At 43.2% G+C, this 20548-nt stretch overlaps 1 protein-coding gene across 2 annotated transcripts in view; it reads left to right on the plus strand.

Moving 5' to 3' along the window:
• Positions 1-8764, plus strand: part of KIF3A (kinesin family member 3A) — a 56475-nt gene extending 47711 nt beyond the window's left edge. For both annotated transcript variants that reach the window (XM_033927526.1, XM_033927527.1), the window contains 6 exons: positions 4732-4842; positions 5901-6026; positions 6483-6536; positions 6625-6693; positions 6800-6924; positions 8150-8764. In XM_033927526.1, the coding sequence (XP_033783417.1) occupies positions 4732-4842; positions 5901-6026; positions 6483-6536; positions 6625-6693; positions 6800-6924; positions 8150-8198 (534 nt within the window). In that variant the 3' untranslated portion in view covers positions 8199-8764. The remainder of the gene's footprint in view (positions 1-4731; positions 4843-5900; positions 6027-6482; positions 6537-6624; positions 6694-6799; positions 6925-8149) is intronic.
• The last annotated feature ends 11784 nt before the right edge of the window (positions 8765-20548 follow it).

Below are 20548 nucleotides of genomic sequence, written 5' to 3' on the forward strand. Positions count from 1 at the left end.
CCTCCAAACCTGATTCCACCTCTTTCTCTTCTTTTTTAAGAGATATGTGTGAATCTCTTTCCATTCCTTTGGAGGCTGAGTCTAAAAAGTCCAAAGCTTTTTTGGACGCTCTTGATTTTGACCAGCCTCCAAAGGAATTCTTGAAACTCCCTTTACATGACATCCTGAGGGAGACCTTTTACAAGAATCTGGAGACTCCTCTTACTATCCCGGGAGCTCCTCGCAAATTGGATTCCCTTTATAAAGTAATCCCCATTCCTGGTTTTGATAAACCACAGCTCTCTCATGAGTCTCTTCTTGTAGAATCCACCCTCAAGAAGTCCTTGGGAGCTAGTGTCTATGCCTCTGTCCCTCCTGGCAGAGAGGGTAAAGCCATGGACAAATTCGGTAAGCGACTTTACCAGAATGCGATGCTTGCTAATCGTTCTGGTAACTATGCTTTTCATTTTTCGTTTTATTTAAAGCATCTCCTTACCACCATGGCTTCCTTTGAGCAGTACCTTCCTGTGGGAAATCGTGAGGCTTTCCATCAGTGCTCTTCAGCTCTTTTCCAGCTCAGAAAATTCATGGTAAGGTCTATATATGACACTTTTGAGCTTACCTCTAGAGCAACAGCCATATCTGTAGCCATGCGCCGTTTGGCTTGGCTCAGAGTCTCTGAGCTTGATGTTAATCATCAAGACCGGTTGGCTAATGCCCCATGTTTAGGGGATGAGCTGTTCGGAGATTCTATGGACTCAACGACCCAGAAGCTCTCGGCTCATGAAACCCGCTGGGATACCCTTCTTAAGAATAAGAAGAAACCTCCACCTTCACGGCCATTCAGACAGCAAACTGCCTATCAGCGGCGTTTTGTGGCTCGCCCCTTACAGCCTTCAACTCAGCAACCTAGGAGGCAGCGGCAACAGCAGCGGCAAACACCTAGGCCTCAGCAGCAACAACCAGCTAAGCCGCCTCCTCCACAAAAATCGACTCAGCCCTTTTGACTTGATCCTCGAGGGCATAGCCAGCGTTCAACCATCTCCTCTCCTTCCTCAACCGATAGGAGGACGTCTGTCTTTCTTTCTCAGCCGGTGGGAAGTTATCACTTCGGACCAGTGGGTCCTCAACATCATCCGCCACGGCTACTCTCTCAACTTTCACACCCTTCCGGGCCAAAGTCTACCAAAAGAGTCTGCTTTGCACACTCCTCAATCTGCCCTCCTTTGTCAGGAGGTTCAGTCCCTCCTGCTTCTGAACGCCATAGAGGAAGTTCCTCTGGACCAAAGAGGGCAAGGATTCTACTCCCGGTATTTTCTAGTTCCCAAAAAAACAGGAGACCTCAGACCAATTCTAGATCTGCGAGATCTCAACAAATGTTTGGTCAAAGAAAAATTCAAGATGCTATCTCTAGCTACGCTTTATCCTCTCCTCGATCACAACGACTGGCTATGCTCTCTCGATCTCAAAGAGGCCTACACTCACATTCCAATTCATCCGGCCTCCAGACAGTACCTTCGCTTCATGATCAATCACTGTCATTACCAATACAGAGTGCTCCCCTTCGGTCTTGCCTCCTCTCCAAGAGTGTTTACAAAATGTCTGGTAGTGGTAGCAGCATTTCTGCGCTCCCACCACCTTCAGGTTTTTCCCTACCTGGACGATTGGTTAATCAAGGCCATTTCATCTCAGACTGTTCTTCTGGCCACCAACCAGACCATCTTTTTTCTTCAACTACTGGGGTTCGAAATCAACATACCCAAGTCTCACCTTCTTCCTACGCAGAGACTTCAATTCATTGGAGCGGTACTGGACACGGTCCAGATGAGAGCCTTCTTGCCGGACAACCGTCTTTACAACCTCCAATCGCTCTGTCAGCAGGTGCTGTCCCAGCACTCCATTTCTGCAAAGCAGATGATGATTCTCTTGGGTCACATGGCCTCCACAGTTCATGTCACACCCCTGGCACGGCTTCATCTGCGCACTCCCCAATGGACCCTGGCTCTCCAGTGGTCTCAAGCGACAGACTCTTGCTCACGACACATATCTGTGACATCGTCTCTTCGTCAGTCTCTGCAATGGTGGTTGATATCCTCAAATCTCTCCAGGGGCCTTCTGTTCCATCTGCCTCCTCATCATCTGATCATCACCACCGACGCCTCCCCTTATGCTTGGGGAGCACATCTGAACGAGTTCCAAACTCAGGGCCTTTGGTCTCCTCAGGAAAAGAAGCATCACATCAATTTCCTGGAACTCAGGGCAATGTTCTATGCCCTCAAGGCCTTCCAACACCTTCTATTTCCTCAAGTCCTTCTACTTTGCACAGACAACCAGGTGGCTATGTACTACATCAACAAGCAAGGGGGAACGGGCTCTCGCCTCTTGTGCCAGGAAGCCCAGAGAATCTGGTCTTGGGCATCCTCGCGCCGCTTATTCCTGAAAGCGATTTATATTCAGGGAGAACAGAACTTCTTAGCGGACAAGCTCAGCAGAGTTCTCCAACCCCACGAATGGACTCTCGACCCATCGACTCTACAGTCTATCTTTGCACAATGGGGCACTCCTCAGGTGGACCTTTTTGCAGCTCCTCACAATCATCAGTTGCCCCAATTCTGCTCCAGACTTTACTCTCCTCACCGTCTGGCAGCGGATGCGTTTCTTCTGGATTGGTCCAATCTGTTCCTTTATGCTTTCCCTCCTCTGCCTCTCATGCTTCGGACCTTGTTCAAACTAAAGAGGGAACGGGCCACCATGATCCTGATTGCTCCACGGTGGCCCAGACAACATTGGTTCTCCCTTCTACTTCAACTCAGTTCCAGGGATCCATTTCTACTTCCACTGTTTCCATCTCTGCTTACACAGGATCAGGAAACCCTCCTCCATCCCAACCTGCAGTCTCTACACCTGACAGCTTGGTATCTCTCGGGCTGACTTCAACTGATCTTTTGCTATCTCAGTCTGTTCGCTCCATCCTGGACGCCTCCAGGAAACCAGCCACTCTGCAATGTTACCATCAAAAGTGGACAAGGTTTTCTTCTTGGTGTCTCCTACATCATCATGACCCCAAGTCTCTTGCAGTGGAACACCTATTGGATTATCTGCTTTCTCTGTCTACTTCTGGTCTCAAGTCTACTTCCATCAGAGTTCATCTCAGTGCCATTACGGCCTTTCATGAGCCGGTCCAAGGGAAACTCCTTTCAGCTCATCCCCTGGTCTCCAGATTCATGCGAGGTCTTTTTAATCTGAAACCACCTCTCAAAGCACCTCCGGTGATCTGGGATCTGAACGTGGTTCTCTCCGCCTTGATGAAGCCTCCATTTGAACCCCTGGCTACTACCTCTTTCAAATTTCTCACTTGGAAGGTACTTTTTCTTATTGCTCTCACCTCTGCCAGGAGGGTCAGTGAGCTCCATGCACTAGTTTCTGATCCACCTTTCACTGTTTTTCACCACGACAGGTGGTTCTACGTACACATCCAAAGTTTCTCCCTAAGGTTGTTTCTGAGTTCCATCTCAACCAATCTATTGTACTACCTGTTTTTTTCCCTAAACCTCACTCCCATTCCGGGGAACAGGCTCTTCATACTTTGGACTGTAAGCGGGCTTTAGCTTACTATTTAGACCGTACTAAGCCCCACAGATCATCTCCCCAACTCTTTCTGTCCTTTGATCAGAATAAATTGGGACGTCCTGTGTCTAAGCGCACGCTATCTAATTGGCTTGCTGCTTGCATTTCATTCTGCTATGCTCAGTCGGGACTGACACTAGAGGGTTCCGTCACGGCCCATAGAGTAAGAGCTATGGCAGCATCTGTAGCTTTCCTCCGTTCCACGCCTATTGAGGAAATCTGCAAAGCTGCTACGTGGTCCTCAGTCCATACTTTTACATCTCATTATTGTCTGGATGCGTTCTCCAGACGGGATGGACATTTCGGCCAATCTGTTTTACAAAATTTGTTTTCCTAATGGCCAACCTTCCCTCCATCCCTCTTTTAGTTAGCTTGAAGGTCACCCATCAGTCAAGAATATGCTGCCTGCTTGTCCTGGGATAAAGCACAGTTACTTACCGTAACAGGTGTTATCCAGGGACAGCAGGCAGATATTCTTGCATCCCACCCACCTCCCCGGGTTGGCTTCTTAGCTGGCTTATCTTAACTGAGGGACCGCGCGTCGGGGTCGGGCGGGAAGGCACTCGCGCATGCGCGGTGCGGTCTCTAGAACTTTCCAAGTTCTTAGAGTGCAATCACTCTAAAAGTGTCCGTACCGGGGCTCCGTCGGTGCCGTCACCCATCAGTCAAGAATATCTGCCTGCTGTCCCTGGATAACACCTGTTACGGTAAGTAACTGTGCTTTCCAGTCAAGCTGTGACCATAATACTATTTCAGGCCACAATATTTTTTGATGAGTGGTAGAGAGAAAAAGTTGGACGTATGTCGTTATCAAGGCCTTTGTATAATAGTCCATATGCAGATATGCACCTGTGCCATGTATACTTACAACACCTGACACACCACTGATGGATTAGTAAGTGTGTTGCATTCTGTGAATTTGACTATACTGCTGCTGCTGCTGCTGCTGCTGCTACTAATTATTTCTTGAGCACAACCAGCTGTACAGAGACATGAAGGAGACAGTCTCTGCTCAAAAATGCTACAGTTAAGACAGCCAAATAGGCTACCAGGGTGGAGAATACGATTAAAGGGATGGTTAAATCTGCTGGCTGTTTTTATTTATTTAATTTTCTTTCTCAACAGCAAGAACGATTAGATATTGAAGAGAAATACACAAGTCTGCAGGAGGAAGCCCAGGGCAAGACCAAAAAACTGAAAAAAGTTTGGACTATGTTGATGGCTGCCAAGTCAGAGGTTAGAGGAAGATGTTCTCTTCCCCTTTCTTCAGAATATTGAGGCCTATTTACTAAGCTGTGCTAGTTGTTTAATGTCACTTTTAGTACATGCTTCAGATTTCCCACTTTGGAAAGACCATTTTGGAGCCATATTAACACTACCTCAAATGGTATATTTAACCAAATTGCACATTATCAGGTAGTGTTACCTGTACAACAGCCTTCCCAAAAAAATGGTGAATGCCTCCAATGATTAACTGAGAGGTTTTGCAATTGTCATGCAGTAATGGCCAAAGTTCACATACAAAAATGTAGTGTACCTTAGTATATAGAGGCCTAAATGAAGCTGTTGTAAAATCTAAAATAAATAGAAAATTCATTATATTCTGTTTTGGCTAGTACAAGCAGAGAAGGGTTGTAATATTCTAATATACATGAAAACCACTAAGGTGAAGCAATTTTAGAGTCGGTTGCTTATGTGAATTCTGCCAGCACATGTTCAAATGATAAGAATTTAAGAATAGCCTAGTATCCCATCTTAATGGTAGCCAATCCAGGTCATAAGTACCTGGCCAAAACCCAAATAGCAGCAACATTCCACACTACTGAACCAGGGCAAGCAGTGGCTTCCCCCATGTCTATCTCAATAGCTTACTAGACTTTTCCTCCAGGAACTTGTCCAAATCTTTTATAAAACCAGCTTAACTATTCTCTGAATGAAAAAACATTTCCTCCTATTGATTTTAAAGTATTTCCCTGTAAGTTCGAGTGCCCCTAGTGAGTAAAAAATTAATTCACTTGTACTCATTTTACACCCCTCAGGATTTATGCCTATTTTTAGCCTGTGAACCGCTTTGCCATGTAAAGTCAGTTAAAGCGGTATAGTAAATCGATTATAAACATAAACAAAGACCTTCAGGAGCATCAAAAGTGCAGAATCTTACCCACAAATACACAACCCAGACTTGTTATCCAGCTGCCCATCAGATAGAGCCTGCCCACCAACCATCACCACAGAAAAAAACAATCAAATAAAATTGCCTTAACCTTTTCCTAAATCTTTTATTTGTGTGGTAGATGGCAGATCTGCAGCAGGAACACCAGAGGGAAATCGAAGGCTTGCTGGAGAATATTAGGCAACTGAGCCGGGAGCTTCGTCTTCAGATGCTTATAATTGACAATTTCATTCCTCCAGATTACCAGGTTAAGTGCATCTGAAATGGGGATTTCATAGATCAGGAATTAGTCTGAATTAAGAAGTAGATTTGAGAAGCTACCTTACATCATGGTTGCTCTGTTAGTCCCTCATCAGATCTGCTGAATACAGTCCATAGATTACCAGTTATCCAGAGTTGAAAAATAATGGCAGCTTGAGTTAAGCTGAGTTGGAAGTTGGGGGTTTTTTTTGTCCATAGATAACACTGCATTGGCCTTGCTGGAAAAAAATTATTACAAAGATTCATGCTGCTAAGAACAAATAGAATTAATTTACTGATGTTCCTGACTGTACTTGGGTACATCCATAAGAGAGACACACACAACAGCATTCAGTAAGGGTTTTTGCCATTGTTTGTAGAGGAGGAAAAAATTGCATAAAATGGAGGGTGTGCAGAAGCATGCCAAAAGTAGAAGCTGACTGAAGTTTTCATTTGCTTGAAGGAAATGATTGAAAATTATGTTCACTGGAATGAAGACATTGGAGAATGGCAGTTGGTAAGTCTAATAATTAATTTGCAGTAATGTAGCAAGTGTGCGCTTTTGTCAGCCATGAAATAATTACATACATATTTTTATTTTGAAGAAATGTGTTGCATATACAGGAAACAACATGAGGAAACAGACTCCAATACCTGATAAAAAGGAAAAAGATGTAAGTTTTTTTAGTGGATACTTTGCTTGGCCATTACTTTGTGTATCTCTGGTTGCGATAGCCACTTCATGAAAGGACTTGACAGAGGTTTGAATCTTTTGTTTAGCCTTTTGAAGTGGATCTTTCTCACGTTTATCTGGCTTACACAGAGGAGAGCCTCAGACAGTCTTTAATGAAGTTAGAGAGGCCTAGGACGTCCAAAGGAAAATCCAGGCCTAAGACGGGTAGAAGGTGAGTCTTGTCCTAACTTTCAGAGCTGTAATGAAATAAGCTATCGGCAACAGGTATAACATAGTGCAGTTGATCTTGCTGCTTTTTTTTTCTGTAGCTGTACTAGGGCCGTTACCAGTGCTGAATGTTGTAAAGAATTTGTCAGAGACTAAGCAATTAAACATTATTACCAGCTTTCATGACCAATTTAATGGATATACATAAGGAATAGTTATATGTAACGATGTCTAAACCACAGGTCATCCAGCTCTGGTCTGCCAAACTAGGTTTTCCGGCCCTGAAAATAAGACAAAAGTTCTAAAGTGACATGAACAATGACAAATCCCTTATGATTTTATGTGTATCCAGATGTACCCCTTTACAAACTAAAATAATCACGCCCACTTTTTTTTTTTTTTTACCACTAGCAGGGGCATCAAAATACTGGCCCACCCACCATTTACATAATTTCTCATGCTCCTGGGTTGTTAAATGGCTTTCCTGCAGGAAAGCCAGCATTGCATGATGACTATTTAAAGCCTGGAGAACTTTGTAATGTTTGATCGAGGAGGATATAACCCCCACATTCCAAGTGCTACATTAATTACCATTCTAGCTGACCCTTAAATTAAAAAACAAAACAAAACCCTGTAAGATGTGTCCAGAAGAGTTGTGAGGAGGCGCCCCAGCCTGCACCCCACCCACCCCGCAGTAAACAGAAAAAGAGACAACCAACACCCCACTCCCAGAGAAGTAGCTGTAAAAGACAAGGCCGGTACCCTATCAGCCCCGCCAGGAAGCACAGAAACCTCCCAACCCTCTACCCCATTCCTGCATGATTCCTCCCAACAAAAGACCCAGCCACAACCCCAGTTACTTTAACCCAGCACATAACTAATGTGCCACTGGGGGTTTTTTCCCCTGATTTTATTTTAGCACTTTGCAATGCTTATGTGCTGGTGACTGGAGGTCCTGTTTCCAATCCGGGGGTGTCGGGGGGGGGGGGGGAGGGGTGCCCTCGACATCTGCTCTGGTTTTGCTCTGGAGGCTAACCGAAAGAAAGAAAATTAGCAGGTAAGAACCTAATTTCTCCTTTCTATAGCTCTGCTAGACCCTCATAATGTCCATTAATACACAGCTTAGCCAATGAAGCCCTTACTGTGTTTTCCCCTCATTAATTTCCCTCTCGTTGCAGAAATCATATATCACTTTGCTTTACTAATGTTTTCTTCTTTGCTTTTAACAGAAAGCGTTCTGCAAAGCCAGAGGCTGTGATTGACTCCTTGCTTCAGTAAACAATTGGATTGGTTTACAGAATCAGTAAATGCGAATGAAACTTAAGTGTATCTTTGCTTAGAAATTTAAAGAGTTTTGCTTAAGGTGACATTTACTGTAGTCAGCTGCTGGAAAGGTAGGCTTTGTCAGCCTCTTCATGTCCTTTGGTTAGTTTCATAACATATGCTACACTTAGCCTTCTATATTAACCTCCGATCAACTTATGTCTGGTTTACTTCGATTTATTTTCCTAGTTGTGTGGAAACTTATTTTGAACTCCATCGACAGTGCAGCTTATGACACTGAAAGTCTAACTCACTCCTGTCCCTTTTTAGAGAAGAGAAGGGGGTATAAGGTTAATATGAACAAAAGCATGGCAGAAGTATGTTTAGAGTTTTAACCTTAATGTAAATGTTAAAGATATGTTGTCAGTTTATTGCATTGTGTGTTGTGCAGGGAAGTATGAAGGGAGTCAAATAAGGTAAATTAAGTATAGTATCAAAATAGTAAAAAAAAAAAAAATCACCTTATTAATTTCCTTTTGGTAGTTGTCAATTCACTTCAAGGAAATACATCTTTAGAAGTTCCCACAATTGCTTTAATAGATGAAAACTGGAAATAATTCAGAAAGACCTTTTTTGCACTATTTACTTTACACATTCTTAAAATGATCTGTGTTGAGTCGGGGCTGCAAATTCAGTGCCACATATGTAATCTCTTTTTTTTATGTCCTTCCTAATTTGCAATATGCTTCTACTGCATAATTAATGCACGTTACATTTTTGTTTGCTGAGCAATGCAAAAAATATAACTTTTTCCACACTTCAATATTTGTTTTCTAGAACACTATTGGGGGGATTTTGTTCATTTCATATTGATCAAGTTGAGAAGTTGATTTTACACATTACTTTCCCTTCATTCCCCTCTGTTCTGTCACACAGGTACTATATATTTTCTCCTTGTCAGGAGAGCCACATGAAAGAAGAAAATGCTGAAGATTAAATTAGAATACTGGTTTGAAATGTTCCTTTAATGCTGGCTTTGCTGGGAGCATACTTAGAGACTTCTTTCTCCTGGCTCTTTAGGGAGGAAGCATTTAGTATATCTTCCCACATTTTCTTTAATTTGGATTTACATTAAAATCCATAACGTCCTTGTTTGCCTTACAGCTCCTCTTCCTTTCTTAATCTTTCTTTTTTCTTTTTTTAGTATTGTCTTAATAGGATCCTTGGGCATAGGATATCTTCCAATCTTACAGTACACAGGGGATGTTAAAAGTGGTTTGACAATCCATGATTTAAGTGAATGTGAGGTATCCTTGGAACGCCTCGACAACTATTGCTGAGTTTGAGAGCAAATTGAGTGAAGTTGACTGCCATGAAGCAGCTGTTGAGCTTTATTAAATGGACGATTAAGAGAATAGCAGAAGACAGTTTATGCTGCTAACAATAATTTGAGTTTTAAAATATACATATGCTTTCTGCTTTCTTGAGTGGAACACACTGTGTACAAATGTTCTCAAGTACCAGATCAGTTACTGGTTTTCTTTTTTTTAATAATTTTTATTCATTTTACAACTTACATCAAGTGTATCAAGAAATAACATTTGAATTGAAAAAACATCACTTGTATTTCTATTATCATCATCAACTGACATTCATGAAAGTTAACCTCCCCTTCCTTCCCTATCACATCAAAAATATTCATTTATATACATTCTATTAATATATCAAAAAATCATCCCTCCCACCCATCCCTATCCCCTCATTTCAATTATCTTATGAAGGGAAAATGTTTACTACTCATTACAAAAGTCTGTTAATGGTCCCCAAACATCTCGAAATTTACCAAAATATCCTCTCTCTGCGGCTAACGTTCTTTCCATTTTATAAATATGACATAAAGAACTCCACCAAAAACTGTAATTTAATCTACTCTGATTTTTCCAATTGAATGTAATAAGTTGAATGGCAATTCCAGTCAGAATAAGTAGAAGCTTATTGTTTTTGAAGAAATCTGACTTTTCGCTCTCATTGACATGCCAAATAAAATAGTATCATATGTCAAGGCTACCGGATTTTCTAACAACCTATTAATTTGGCCCCAAATTGATTTCCAAAAAGCCAAAATACATGGACAATAGAATAATAAATGATCTAAAGTCCCAGCTTCAAGATGACAATGCCAACATCTATTAGACTTAGAGCTATCTAATTTTTGTAAACGAACAGGGGTCCAGAAAGCTCTAACAGAAAAACCCAAGTTTGTCTCATAGATGCAGATACTGTACATCTCATCCTCGAAGACCAAATTCGTGACCAGTTACAGGTTTTCTAATATTTTGATGTTAAAACCATTTCAATTGAATCTTAGAATGGTCTTAAGAAAGCAGAACTATGATTGCTGTGATGAAAAGATCTGGTGTGGTGTTGAAACACACAGACAGATCAGACTGATGGACTCCAGATTGAAGTCTTTCTCCAGTGGCATTTAAATGTTGGTGTTTGTGCTCCCTGAAGGTATATAAGGAGCACAATGTACATGTGTGTTTTGCTTTTGCTTTTTTAGTGCTATGACAGTTTTAGTTGCATAAACAGTTATATGCAAAGGTTTAGGAATCCCTGGATAAAATGTGTGTAAGAGAACAGAATCTGATGCAGCCTCCATGTGGTGCAATGGTAAACATTCAATATGTACAACAAGCCACTGTTCGGTCTGACAAGTCATATACTGGTTTGTCTAATGAAACTAACTTTAAAGACAAACTAGTATTGGTGCATCTATCATATGTATGGACCTTCCACCAACCTTTATTAATTCAATGTGTCACTCTCCTAAGTAACATTTTTTTAGTAATATATTTTTTGTATATGTTTTTTTCAATAACAGACCATCACTTCACTTAGGTGAAGACAGAACAGGCTCACTATAAGCTAAGTGATGGTCTGTTATTGAAAAAATGATAGGTATTACATATACAAAAAATATATTACTAAAAAAATGTTACTTAGATAAATAGGAGAGTAACACATTGAATTAATAAAGGTTGGTGGAAGGTCCATACATATGATAGATGCACCAAGGGTGGATGAATTCAATACTAGCTTGCCTTTAAAGTTAGTTTCATTAGACAAACCAGTATATGGCAATGACATTTTTCTGCAATTTTAGATTAAAAGTAGAAAAAAAGAATAGATGCAAAAATCTTGGTCATCTTTTCAGTCGGTACTTTAAGGGAAAGCGATTGGGACTTGTATACCGCCTACAAAGTGGTTAACATACAGGTGGACGATTAATTGACTTGCCCAGGGTCACAAGAAGCAGCGTGGGGTTTGAACCCACAACCTCGGGGTGCTGAGTCTGATGCTCTAACCACTACGCCACATCTCCTTTGGCTGAAATAATAACTTCCAAGTGTTCTTCTATTCTTGCTTATGGAATTTTTCCCCACTCTTCTTTTGCAGCTTGTGGAAGTGTTTTTCAGTCTCCTTGCAGGCACTGCATTTGTGAGATCTTTCTTTGAGTGATTTTATGTTTATTTTGAATTGTCATGCTGAAATATCCAATCTTCTTTCAGCTATTAGAATATGTTGATGTTAGTTGAATCCAGCGTTTTTTCCACTCACAATATTTCTTGTGCCGTTGACCACTGTGTGTATGTTCATTCATTAGTGCACCTTCATTTTGGTGCTTGGTGAAGAGATTTAGGTGCTCATTAAAATTTGCAGAAAGATATTGTTTAACTTTGTACTATGTGAAGGTTGTGTTGGCTTCTGTTTATTTAGAGATTTATTGAAATATACAGTTGGACCAGAAGTGCCTAAACCTTTTCATTCAACTGTTATCAGTCTGTTACAAGTACTGTGTTACAATGCAGGCATGGTAGCACAACAGATGAAATGTCTCCTATATCGCAATGAAGGTTGTAGCGGGCCAGCCGTCGTGGTAAATGCTCTCGTCGGAGCATTTGCCGCACTGCTTAGTAAAATGGGGGGGAGGGGGGGTGACTCATTACATAGTCATCATTTCAAAACCATAGAGGCTCGATTCAAGTCTATCAGTCATATGAGGGCCTGTACAGATTGTGTGATGTGGCCCCTTTAGGTGACTAAACACATGGAGTGTGATTCTATACATATACATGCACTTCCTTGCATAAATGCCAGATATTTGCTTAAGCGCTGTTCTGTAAATATGTGCATACCTTACATAGAATGTATTTGACAGGTGGGTGTGCACATGGATGGATCCTAGGCAGAACTCACTCTTATGTGCATCCATTTACACCAGTACGTGCACCTAAATTATAGGTAGAAAGGAAAACGGGTTTCTGCTTTTCATTCTAGAACAGACATCCCGTTACAGAACTGTTACTGATGTGCCTAGAGCAGAAACCTTGATGGAAGCACATGTGAATAGATCCCTAGCAATGAAAGAAGGGATTTCCTGTGCAGCTTTTTAAATTATTTATTGTTGTCTGCATATTTTAAATTATTGTGTTTTTTTGTTTTTTTTTTGCAAACATAAATAGCAGATGCAGAGTTGCTTTGTATTTGTTTTACTAATTAGGTTAAAGTAACAAGACCTGTTTCTCGTGATCTGTTGTACTGTATGTATAAGTTGTCTCCCATGTGGTGATGTATGTAACAGTATTGAATGCAATGTGTTTATGCCAAGAAATAAAGTCTCTACTTGAATCTTTTTTACTGATGTTTGTTGCTGTTCAAGAGCCACTGATCTTGGATGCCAGTTTACTCATTTTATCTTGGGTGAAAAGTGAAGCTTAGATGCCAGATATCTAGAATTATTGGTCCTTGTGCCTCTTGAACACTAGAAGACTACAATGGTCCTATCCTGCAAGAGAGAAGATGAGATGGCTTTCCGGCTGGCTCAGTGGCTCAAATGGGACTTCACTTATGCTTTTTCCTTTTCCCATCCTTGGAATTTAGTTTTTATTGTAATCAACCTCTATTTCTTTTCCTTATGTCTCACATATGTAGGTAATATATGTATTGATTTACTGTTTTGTTCTGTTTCCCCTCCCCTTTTTGCATATTTATTATATTATAAACCACTTAGATTTTAACTTTGGTTTTATATTTGCGGTATATCAAATAAATTGAACTTGAACTTGACAGTTGTGAACATTGCATGGGAGTCACACCTAGATGGCTGGGGTCAGGATATATGGCTCCCAGCCCAAGATAATTGTTGCAATGACCCAGTCAAGTATGCTCAAGGAATGAGGGTTAGAGGTGTGAATCAAGGCCCATGGTTCCAATAGAGCTGAAGACAGAGCACTGTTGAGGGGTAAAAAGGCTGGCATGATGTGTACTTCTCTCTGTGCAGCTGCCTGAGAAATTTGAAAACAAGTGGGCACATAACACCTGTTCTTGATAGCATCCCACATTTTTTAAATTAGTTTACACATATATGCTTGTATTTTCAGTAGTATGCAAAGTCTTTCCTGATCTCTACCACTGGGAATGCCTTAGTCAGTTTTGGTAAATTACACATGCTTTACATGCAGAAATGGCTTTTGAAAATTGTCCTCTATGAAGAGAATTTTCTGAATGATTTTTTGCAGGTCAAAAGCATTGTTTCCTCTTGTCTTCTTCAAACATTGTTCCACAACATGTTCAATTGAGAAGAGGATGTTTACATCTTTCTATACATTTAACCAGAACTCTTTTTTTAAAATTTTTTACAGAAACATGTCTTTGTGCTGGAGCGGCTTCATTTTCCCAGCTGTACTTTTTACAACCACCCCTGATCACAAGCTCCCTTCTCCCAAACCTACCTTTAAAGCCCTGATGGTCTAGCAGTCTCTTCAGGGCCAGAGCGATCACCATTCACACCTGCCCAAGCTGGTTTTGCAATCAAAATGGCTGCCACTGGTAGTTGCGGCACCCATTTCAAGATTGGAAGTGGCATAGGCAGGAGCTGCTCTTGTCTATGCTAGTTCCAATCTCAGAATGGCTTCTGTGATCTTTCATGGCAGCCATTTTGATTGCAAAGCCAGCGTGGGCAGAAATGAGTGGAGGTTGCTTCTGCCCCAAAGAGGCCACTAAGGCTTTTAAAGTAGGCCCATATATTATTTTCATGTTGTTGCATGTTAATTGAAAAAGCAGACAATTGAACCAGCCAGTGGCCATAAAATAAAATTTATTAAAATAGCAACCTTTAAGAAGAGTGTGTCTGTGTTGCCTACCATTTAGTTCTAATTCCTGATATGTTTCAGCAAAAAAATACCTGCTTTAGGGGCACGATCAACTCTTGTGATATATGTACTAACAATACTTTAAAGAGTATTTATTGTGTCAAAGGTTAGCTTTATTGGGCACCAAGAGACCATGAACTTCTTAAGACATGTAAGAACACTTGTTTGATAAAGTTAAAGTTTAAATGGACACAGCTTCTCTGCTTAAAGTAAGTCAGAATTGCAGCGGTACAGGTAACCTTTGACACACTGAAATCCCTATTTTTAATCCTTTAATTGACTGGAACAAGAGCAACAGTGCCAAGTAACAGGCATTTGGAGAAGCAGATCTCCCATAAGAGCATACGCTAAAAATGTGATGGGAGACAGGAAGAAAACCATGAAATAAAAGAGCCCTGATACCTAAGCAAGGACAAGCGCATTCATGCTTCTGTGCAACAATGCCAAATAAAGGGTTAAAGTATGATGCGTCCAGACAACAAGATTTAATTGCACCCCTGATGCAGGCATTGTTTGCCGAAACATTGGGCAATTATTAAAGCAATTAAATGCTAGGACAATCTGGGCACACTACTATTAAAAGTTGCTAGTTTAATAAATTTTATTTTACAGCTTCTACATGATTGGCTACTTCTTTCTTCTGGACCTTATATTTAGCTGTGGCTCTTTTGTGCCACATTTTTCCATAAAGCTTAGCAGGTTTGTGGAAGCCGCAGGTCCATGTGTGTCTTAGCTCTGCCATCTCATGAAGACACTACGGCGCAACTATTCGCAATCCCTTGATGAGCTGCTTTAGGCAAGGCTGCTTTATAAAAGCAAATAGCATAAGGTGATGTGGAACATACTCTTGTTCGTAGTTATCACATCTTTGTCTCTTATAGGTCACTACAAGAAAAATTAATCTTGTTCATTTTAACGCTGTTACCGCTTCAAATGAATGAGATTTTCTTCCTGGTGTGCGTTGCCTTCTCTGGAACCTGTCGCATGTCCACTTCCACCCATTCTAGAGTACCTTCTCCACCTCTCTAACTCTGGTCTAAAACCTAATTTGGATTGAGTGCATCTTGGTGCTCTGTCAGTGCATTTTTACTCCCTTGGATAGGAAACTTCTACCTATACATCCCTTGGTAGCCTATTCCACACAAAACCAGCTACCTAGTCTCCACCTGTTACTTGGCGGCTTACATCTTGCTCTCAAACTTCTCACTTGGAAAGTAGTTTTCCTCATGCCCTCACTTCTGCATGTTGTGTGAATGAATTTCAGACTCTTGGGTCAGATCCTCCCTACACAAGATTCTACCATGACAGAGTAGTGCTTCGAGCTCATCCAAAATTCCTACCCACAGTTGTCTTAGAATTCTACCTGTTTTCTTTCCAAAGCCACGTTCCCATCCTGGGGAAGCAGCTCTTCATAAGACTGCAAATGTGCTCTGGCATACTGTCTGGACTAGGCCCCATTAATCCCAGGATACACCAAGAAGGGGAAGGCCGTCTACTAATTTACAGGTCTGGGGTGGTGTGTATGTGAAGGGGAGGTTAGGGGTATCCGGTGGCAGGAGGGAGTGGACATCCCTCCTGCCTCCATTCTGGGGGAGGTGGGATGAGCATTTGTAACACACACAGCATGCCACTCAGTCGTTTGGGCTTCCCCAAACCAGCTCTGCGCATGTGTCCAGTCTCTCTGGTCTGATGAGGATTACGGTTAACCTCCGTGCAAATCATTTGCATGGAAACTTGTTGGAACATTGATCGCTGTTCTACAATCAGCCAAATTAGGTTTCACTAGGTTCATGTGTATATATCCAATATCCTCATGTAATTAAACTCTGGAATTTGTTGCTGGAGAATGTGGTGAAATCAGCAGGGTTTAAAAAAGGTTTGGATAAATTCCTAAAAGGGAAGTCCTCAGGATACTGGGCTTGATGTACCTTTGGTCTTTCTCAGTATGGCAATTCTTAAAACCTTCCATTGCCTCACAGATACAAACTTAGGGCCCATTTTACAAAGCCGCAGTAGTGATTCTTCTGTGACAAATGCCTTGAGGCCCACAGCAATTGAATAGAATTGCATTCATGGGGGGGGGGGGGGGAATTGCCCTTGGATTGAGAACCCTCCGGAGACACTAGAATGACTGCTTTCATAGTTTTTAGGCTTGTAAGTGTTAAATAAAATACCAGCAGAAACGGAATCTTTTGGGTAGACAAACCAGGAGAGGAAACCTGATTTTCATTTCCATTTTAATAAATTTATGAACTGCTTTTCAAAACATTTTTAAGTGACATAGAACAAATCACACATTTAAATATAAATATACAATAAATAGTTTTAAAACCTAGGTCATCATAACATATAGAAAAATTCACAGCACAGAGACCAAATTAGAATGGATGACCCACTGCTTTAGATTTCGATCCTTGAACGTCTAGTGAAAAAAGTTGCAAACTACATCAGTTCAAATAAATAAATACTTTGTAAATTTTTAAGAGTTTTATGCCCTTATGTACAGTACAGCAAAGTATAATCATTTACCCCTAGAACATTCTTTACATTTTATTGCAGTTTCAAAAAACCCCAACATATATATATATATAAGTTCCTGAGATTCTGATCAATTGAATATTTTTGAATACCAGCTGTCTTTTTCTTCTTTGGCATATCTTTTCATGATTGCTCTATGCATAGTCCCAGGGGGGCCTGAGGTCACATAAGTATTGGTAGAGGTAGAATTTGAGCAAAAAATGGAAATGATCTTTTTTAAAAATTAATATGGTAGATACATCGCACCAGAAATCTCAAAACCAGTTGGACTTTCTCAATATCCATAGGAGAGAGATTTGCATGCCTATTGGCCCCACTGTATGCAGACTTATCCCAGGACAAGCAGGCAGCATATTCTTAACACATGGGTGACGTCACCGACGGAGCCCTCGGTACGGACCTTTTTAACTAGAAGTTTCTAGTTGGCCGCACCGCGCGTGCGCGAGTGCCTTCCCGCCCGACGGAGGAGTGCGTGGTCCCCAGTTTCTTCGTTTCCGCGGAGCGAAGAAGACGCGTGTGTTTTTTCAACGGCCGTTGAAACCACTTTTTTGCCTTCCCGCTCGCGCTTTTTTCCTTAATTTTTCTTATTTTGCCTTCGGGTATCTTTTTCTTTTGCTTTGTAAAAAAAAAAAAAAAAAAACTTGCTTTTTTTCGACTTTTTTCGATTTTGCCCCGGCGGGGCCTGTTGCCATTATACAGGCCTCGGGGTTCGATTTTGCGGAGGCCATTTTCCCCTTCATGCCCCCGCAGGTCGGTTTTAAAAAGTGCCAGCGGTGTGCACGCCCGATCTCCATCACTGACCCACACAATTGGTGTTTACAGTGTCTGGGTCCGGAGCATCGGGCGGACTCCTGCACCCGCTGTGCCACTCTTCAAAAGAGAACTCTTAAAAACCGAAGAATTCAACAAACTCTTCTCTTCGGCTCCGGGTCGGTGATGGACTCCTCGACATCGACAGCGGTACCACAGAAATCGGCACCGTCTACTTCGACACCGCCCGACCCCACATCGGCGTCTCTGGCGCCAGGTAAGCCGGCTAAGAAGCCTTCCTCTTCCCTCGAGCGCCCTCCAACTACGGTGGCGACGCCGACCTTACCGGCATCGCACCGATCCCGCAAGCGCTCCGCCCCGATCTCGGTGAGTGCCTCGTCATCGGCCTCCTCATCGCCGGGGCGTGGAGCGGCATCTAAGGAACCGAAGAAAAAGAAAGCGGTTCCGATGCCACCCCTCGATGACCGTATCTCGGCCATCTTAAAAGTTCAGCTCCAGGAACAGTTACAGCAACAACTCGAGCACCTGTTGCCCACTATCCTGGCACCGCTCCTTCCGGTACCAGACCGGCCCGAGCCCCGTACCGAACCACCGGTATCCACTCCTTCGGTACCTATCAACACCTCCATGCCGGTTCTTTCGGCTGAGCAGCTTCACACCCATCCAGTGGTTCACTCCCATACCACATCGGATCCTCCTCGGCACCAGGCAGTGCGTCATTCTTCCCGGGACCGGGATCGACGCCGGTCTTCCTCTCCTGGTACCGTCTCGGTGCGCTCTGGGAAATCTTTATCCAAGACCCGCCATACCGCACCTTCCACCCCAGTGTCTCGACATGCACCAGAAGTCCGAGACCCTGACTTATGGGAGGAATCCCCTCTCGGTACCGAGGAGGATCCCTCCTCATCGGATGAGGACCCGTCGGCACCCGATGTCACCTCCAAACCGGAGCAGTCCTCATTTTCGAAATTCCTCAGGGAGATGTCTGCAGCCTTGTCCCTTCCTCTGGAATCAGACTCTAAAAAATCTCAAGCCTTCCTGGAGGCTTTAGATTTTGAACAACCCCCTAAGGAGTTCCTCAAGCTCCCCGTACATGACATCCTACGGGAGACTTTTTACAAAAATTGGGAGAACCCCCTTACGGTACCGGGGGCCCCCCGCAAACTGGACAATCTCTATCGAGTAATACCTATTCCAGGATTCGACAAGTCTCAATTGCCCCATGAGTCCCTTCTTGTCGAATCCACCTTGAAAAAGACTCAGGGCTCCAGTGTCTATGCCTCTACCCCTCCTGGCAGAGAGGGTAAGACCATGGACAAGTTTGGCAAGAGGCTCTACCAGAATGCCATGCTGGCCAACAGGGCAAATAATTATTCATTCCATTTTTCATTTTACATGAAACATTTGGTTCAGCAGCTGTCCGCCCTTCAGAAATACCTTCCAGAGCGCAAGGTTCCACTGTTCCAACAGCACATCTCTGGCCTTCTTCAATTGCGCAAATTTATGGTCCGCTCGATATACGACTCATTCGAGCTCACCTCTCGTGCCTCTGCCATGGCTGTAGCCATGCGCCGCCTGGCCTGGCTGAGAGTCTCCGACCTGGACATCAACCACCAGGATCGTCTAGCCAACGCCCCCTGTCTCGGGGATGAACTTTTTGGAGAGTCACTGGATTCCACCACCCAGAAACTCTCCGCCCATGAAACCAGGTGGGACACCCTGATAAAACCTAAGAAGAAGGCTCCGCCTGCCCGTCCTTATCGACCTCAGTCGTCTTACCAACGCAGGTTCTCAGCCAGGCCACTCAATCCGCCTCCTCAACAACCTCGGCGGCCCCGTCAACAACAGCACCATACCCAGGCTCGTTCTCAGGCCACTCAACCCTCCAAGCCTCTCCAGCCTGCTAAGCAATCCCAGCCCTTTTGACTCTTCTCTCCAGGGCATAGCCAGTCATCCACCTTCGCTACCTCTTCCACAACCAATCGGAGGTCGTCTCACCATATTCTCCAGCCGTTGGGAGGTCATCACATCGGACCAGTGGGTCCTCAACATCATCCGCCACGGCTATTCTCTCAACTTCCAGACTCTTCCATCAGACAACCCTCCCGTAGAGTCTGCTTCACACTCATCTCAAACCCCCCTCCTCCTGAGGGAGGTTCAATCCCTCCTCCTTCTCAATGCCATCGAAGAAGTACCTCCAGATCAAAGGGGTCAGGGATTCTACTCCCGCTACTTCCTGGTACCCAAAAAGACGGGAGACCTCCGTCCCATTCTCGATCTCAGGGACCTCAACAAGTGTCTGGTCAAGGAGAAGTTCAGAATGCTCTCCCTTGCCACGCTCTACCCTCTTCTTTCTCAACACGACTGGCTATGTTCCCTGGACCTCAAAGAGGCCTACACTCACATCTCCATCAATCAGAATTCTCGCCGCTACCTGCGGTTCCAGGTGCTGCACCACCACTATCAGTACAAGGTGCTACCGTTCGGCCTCGCTTCCTCACCCAGGGTCTTCACCAAGTGCCTCATTGTGGTAGCGGCCTTCCTCAGGTCTCACAACCTCCAGGTGTTCCCCTACTTGGACGATTGGTTGGTGAAAGCACCTACGTCTCAACTTGTGCTACAGGCTACTCATCACACCATCTCTCTCCTCCACCTCCTGGGGTTCGAGATCAACTACCCCAAGTCGCATCTGCTGCCCACCCAGCGACTTCAATTCATTGGAGCCATTCTGGACACCACATTAATGAGGGCTTTTCTCCCCTCCGATCGTCAGCAGACCCTGCTCCACCTCTGTCGTCAGGTGCTCATGCATCCCTCCATTCCTGCCCGACAGATGATGGT

The sequence above is a fragment of the Geotrypetes seraphini genome, chromosome 18 (genome assembly GCF_902459505.1).
Source record: "Geotrypetes seraphini chromosome 18, aGeoSer1.1, whole genome shotgun sequence".
NCBI lineage: Eukaryota > Metazoa > Chordata > Amphibia > Gymnophiona > Dermophiidae > Geotrypetes > Geotrypetes seraphini.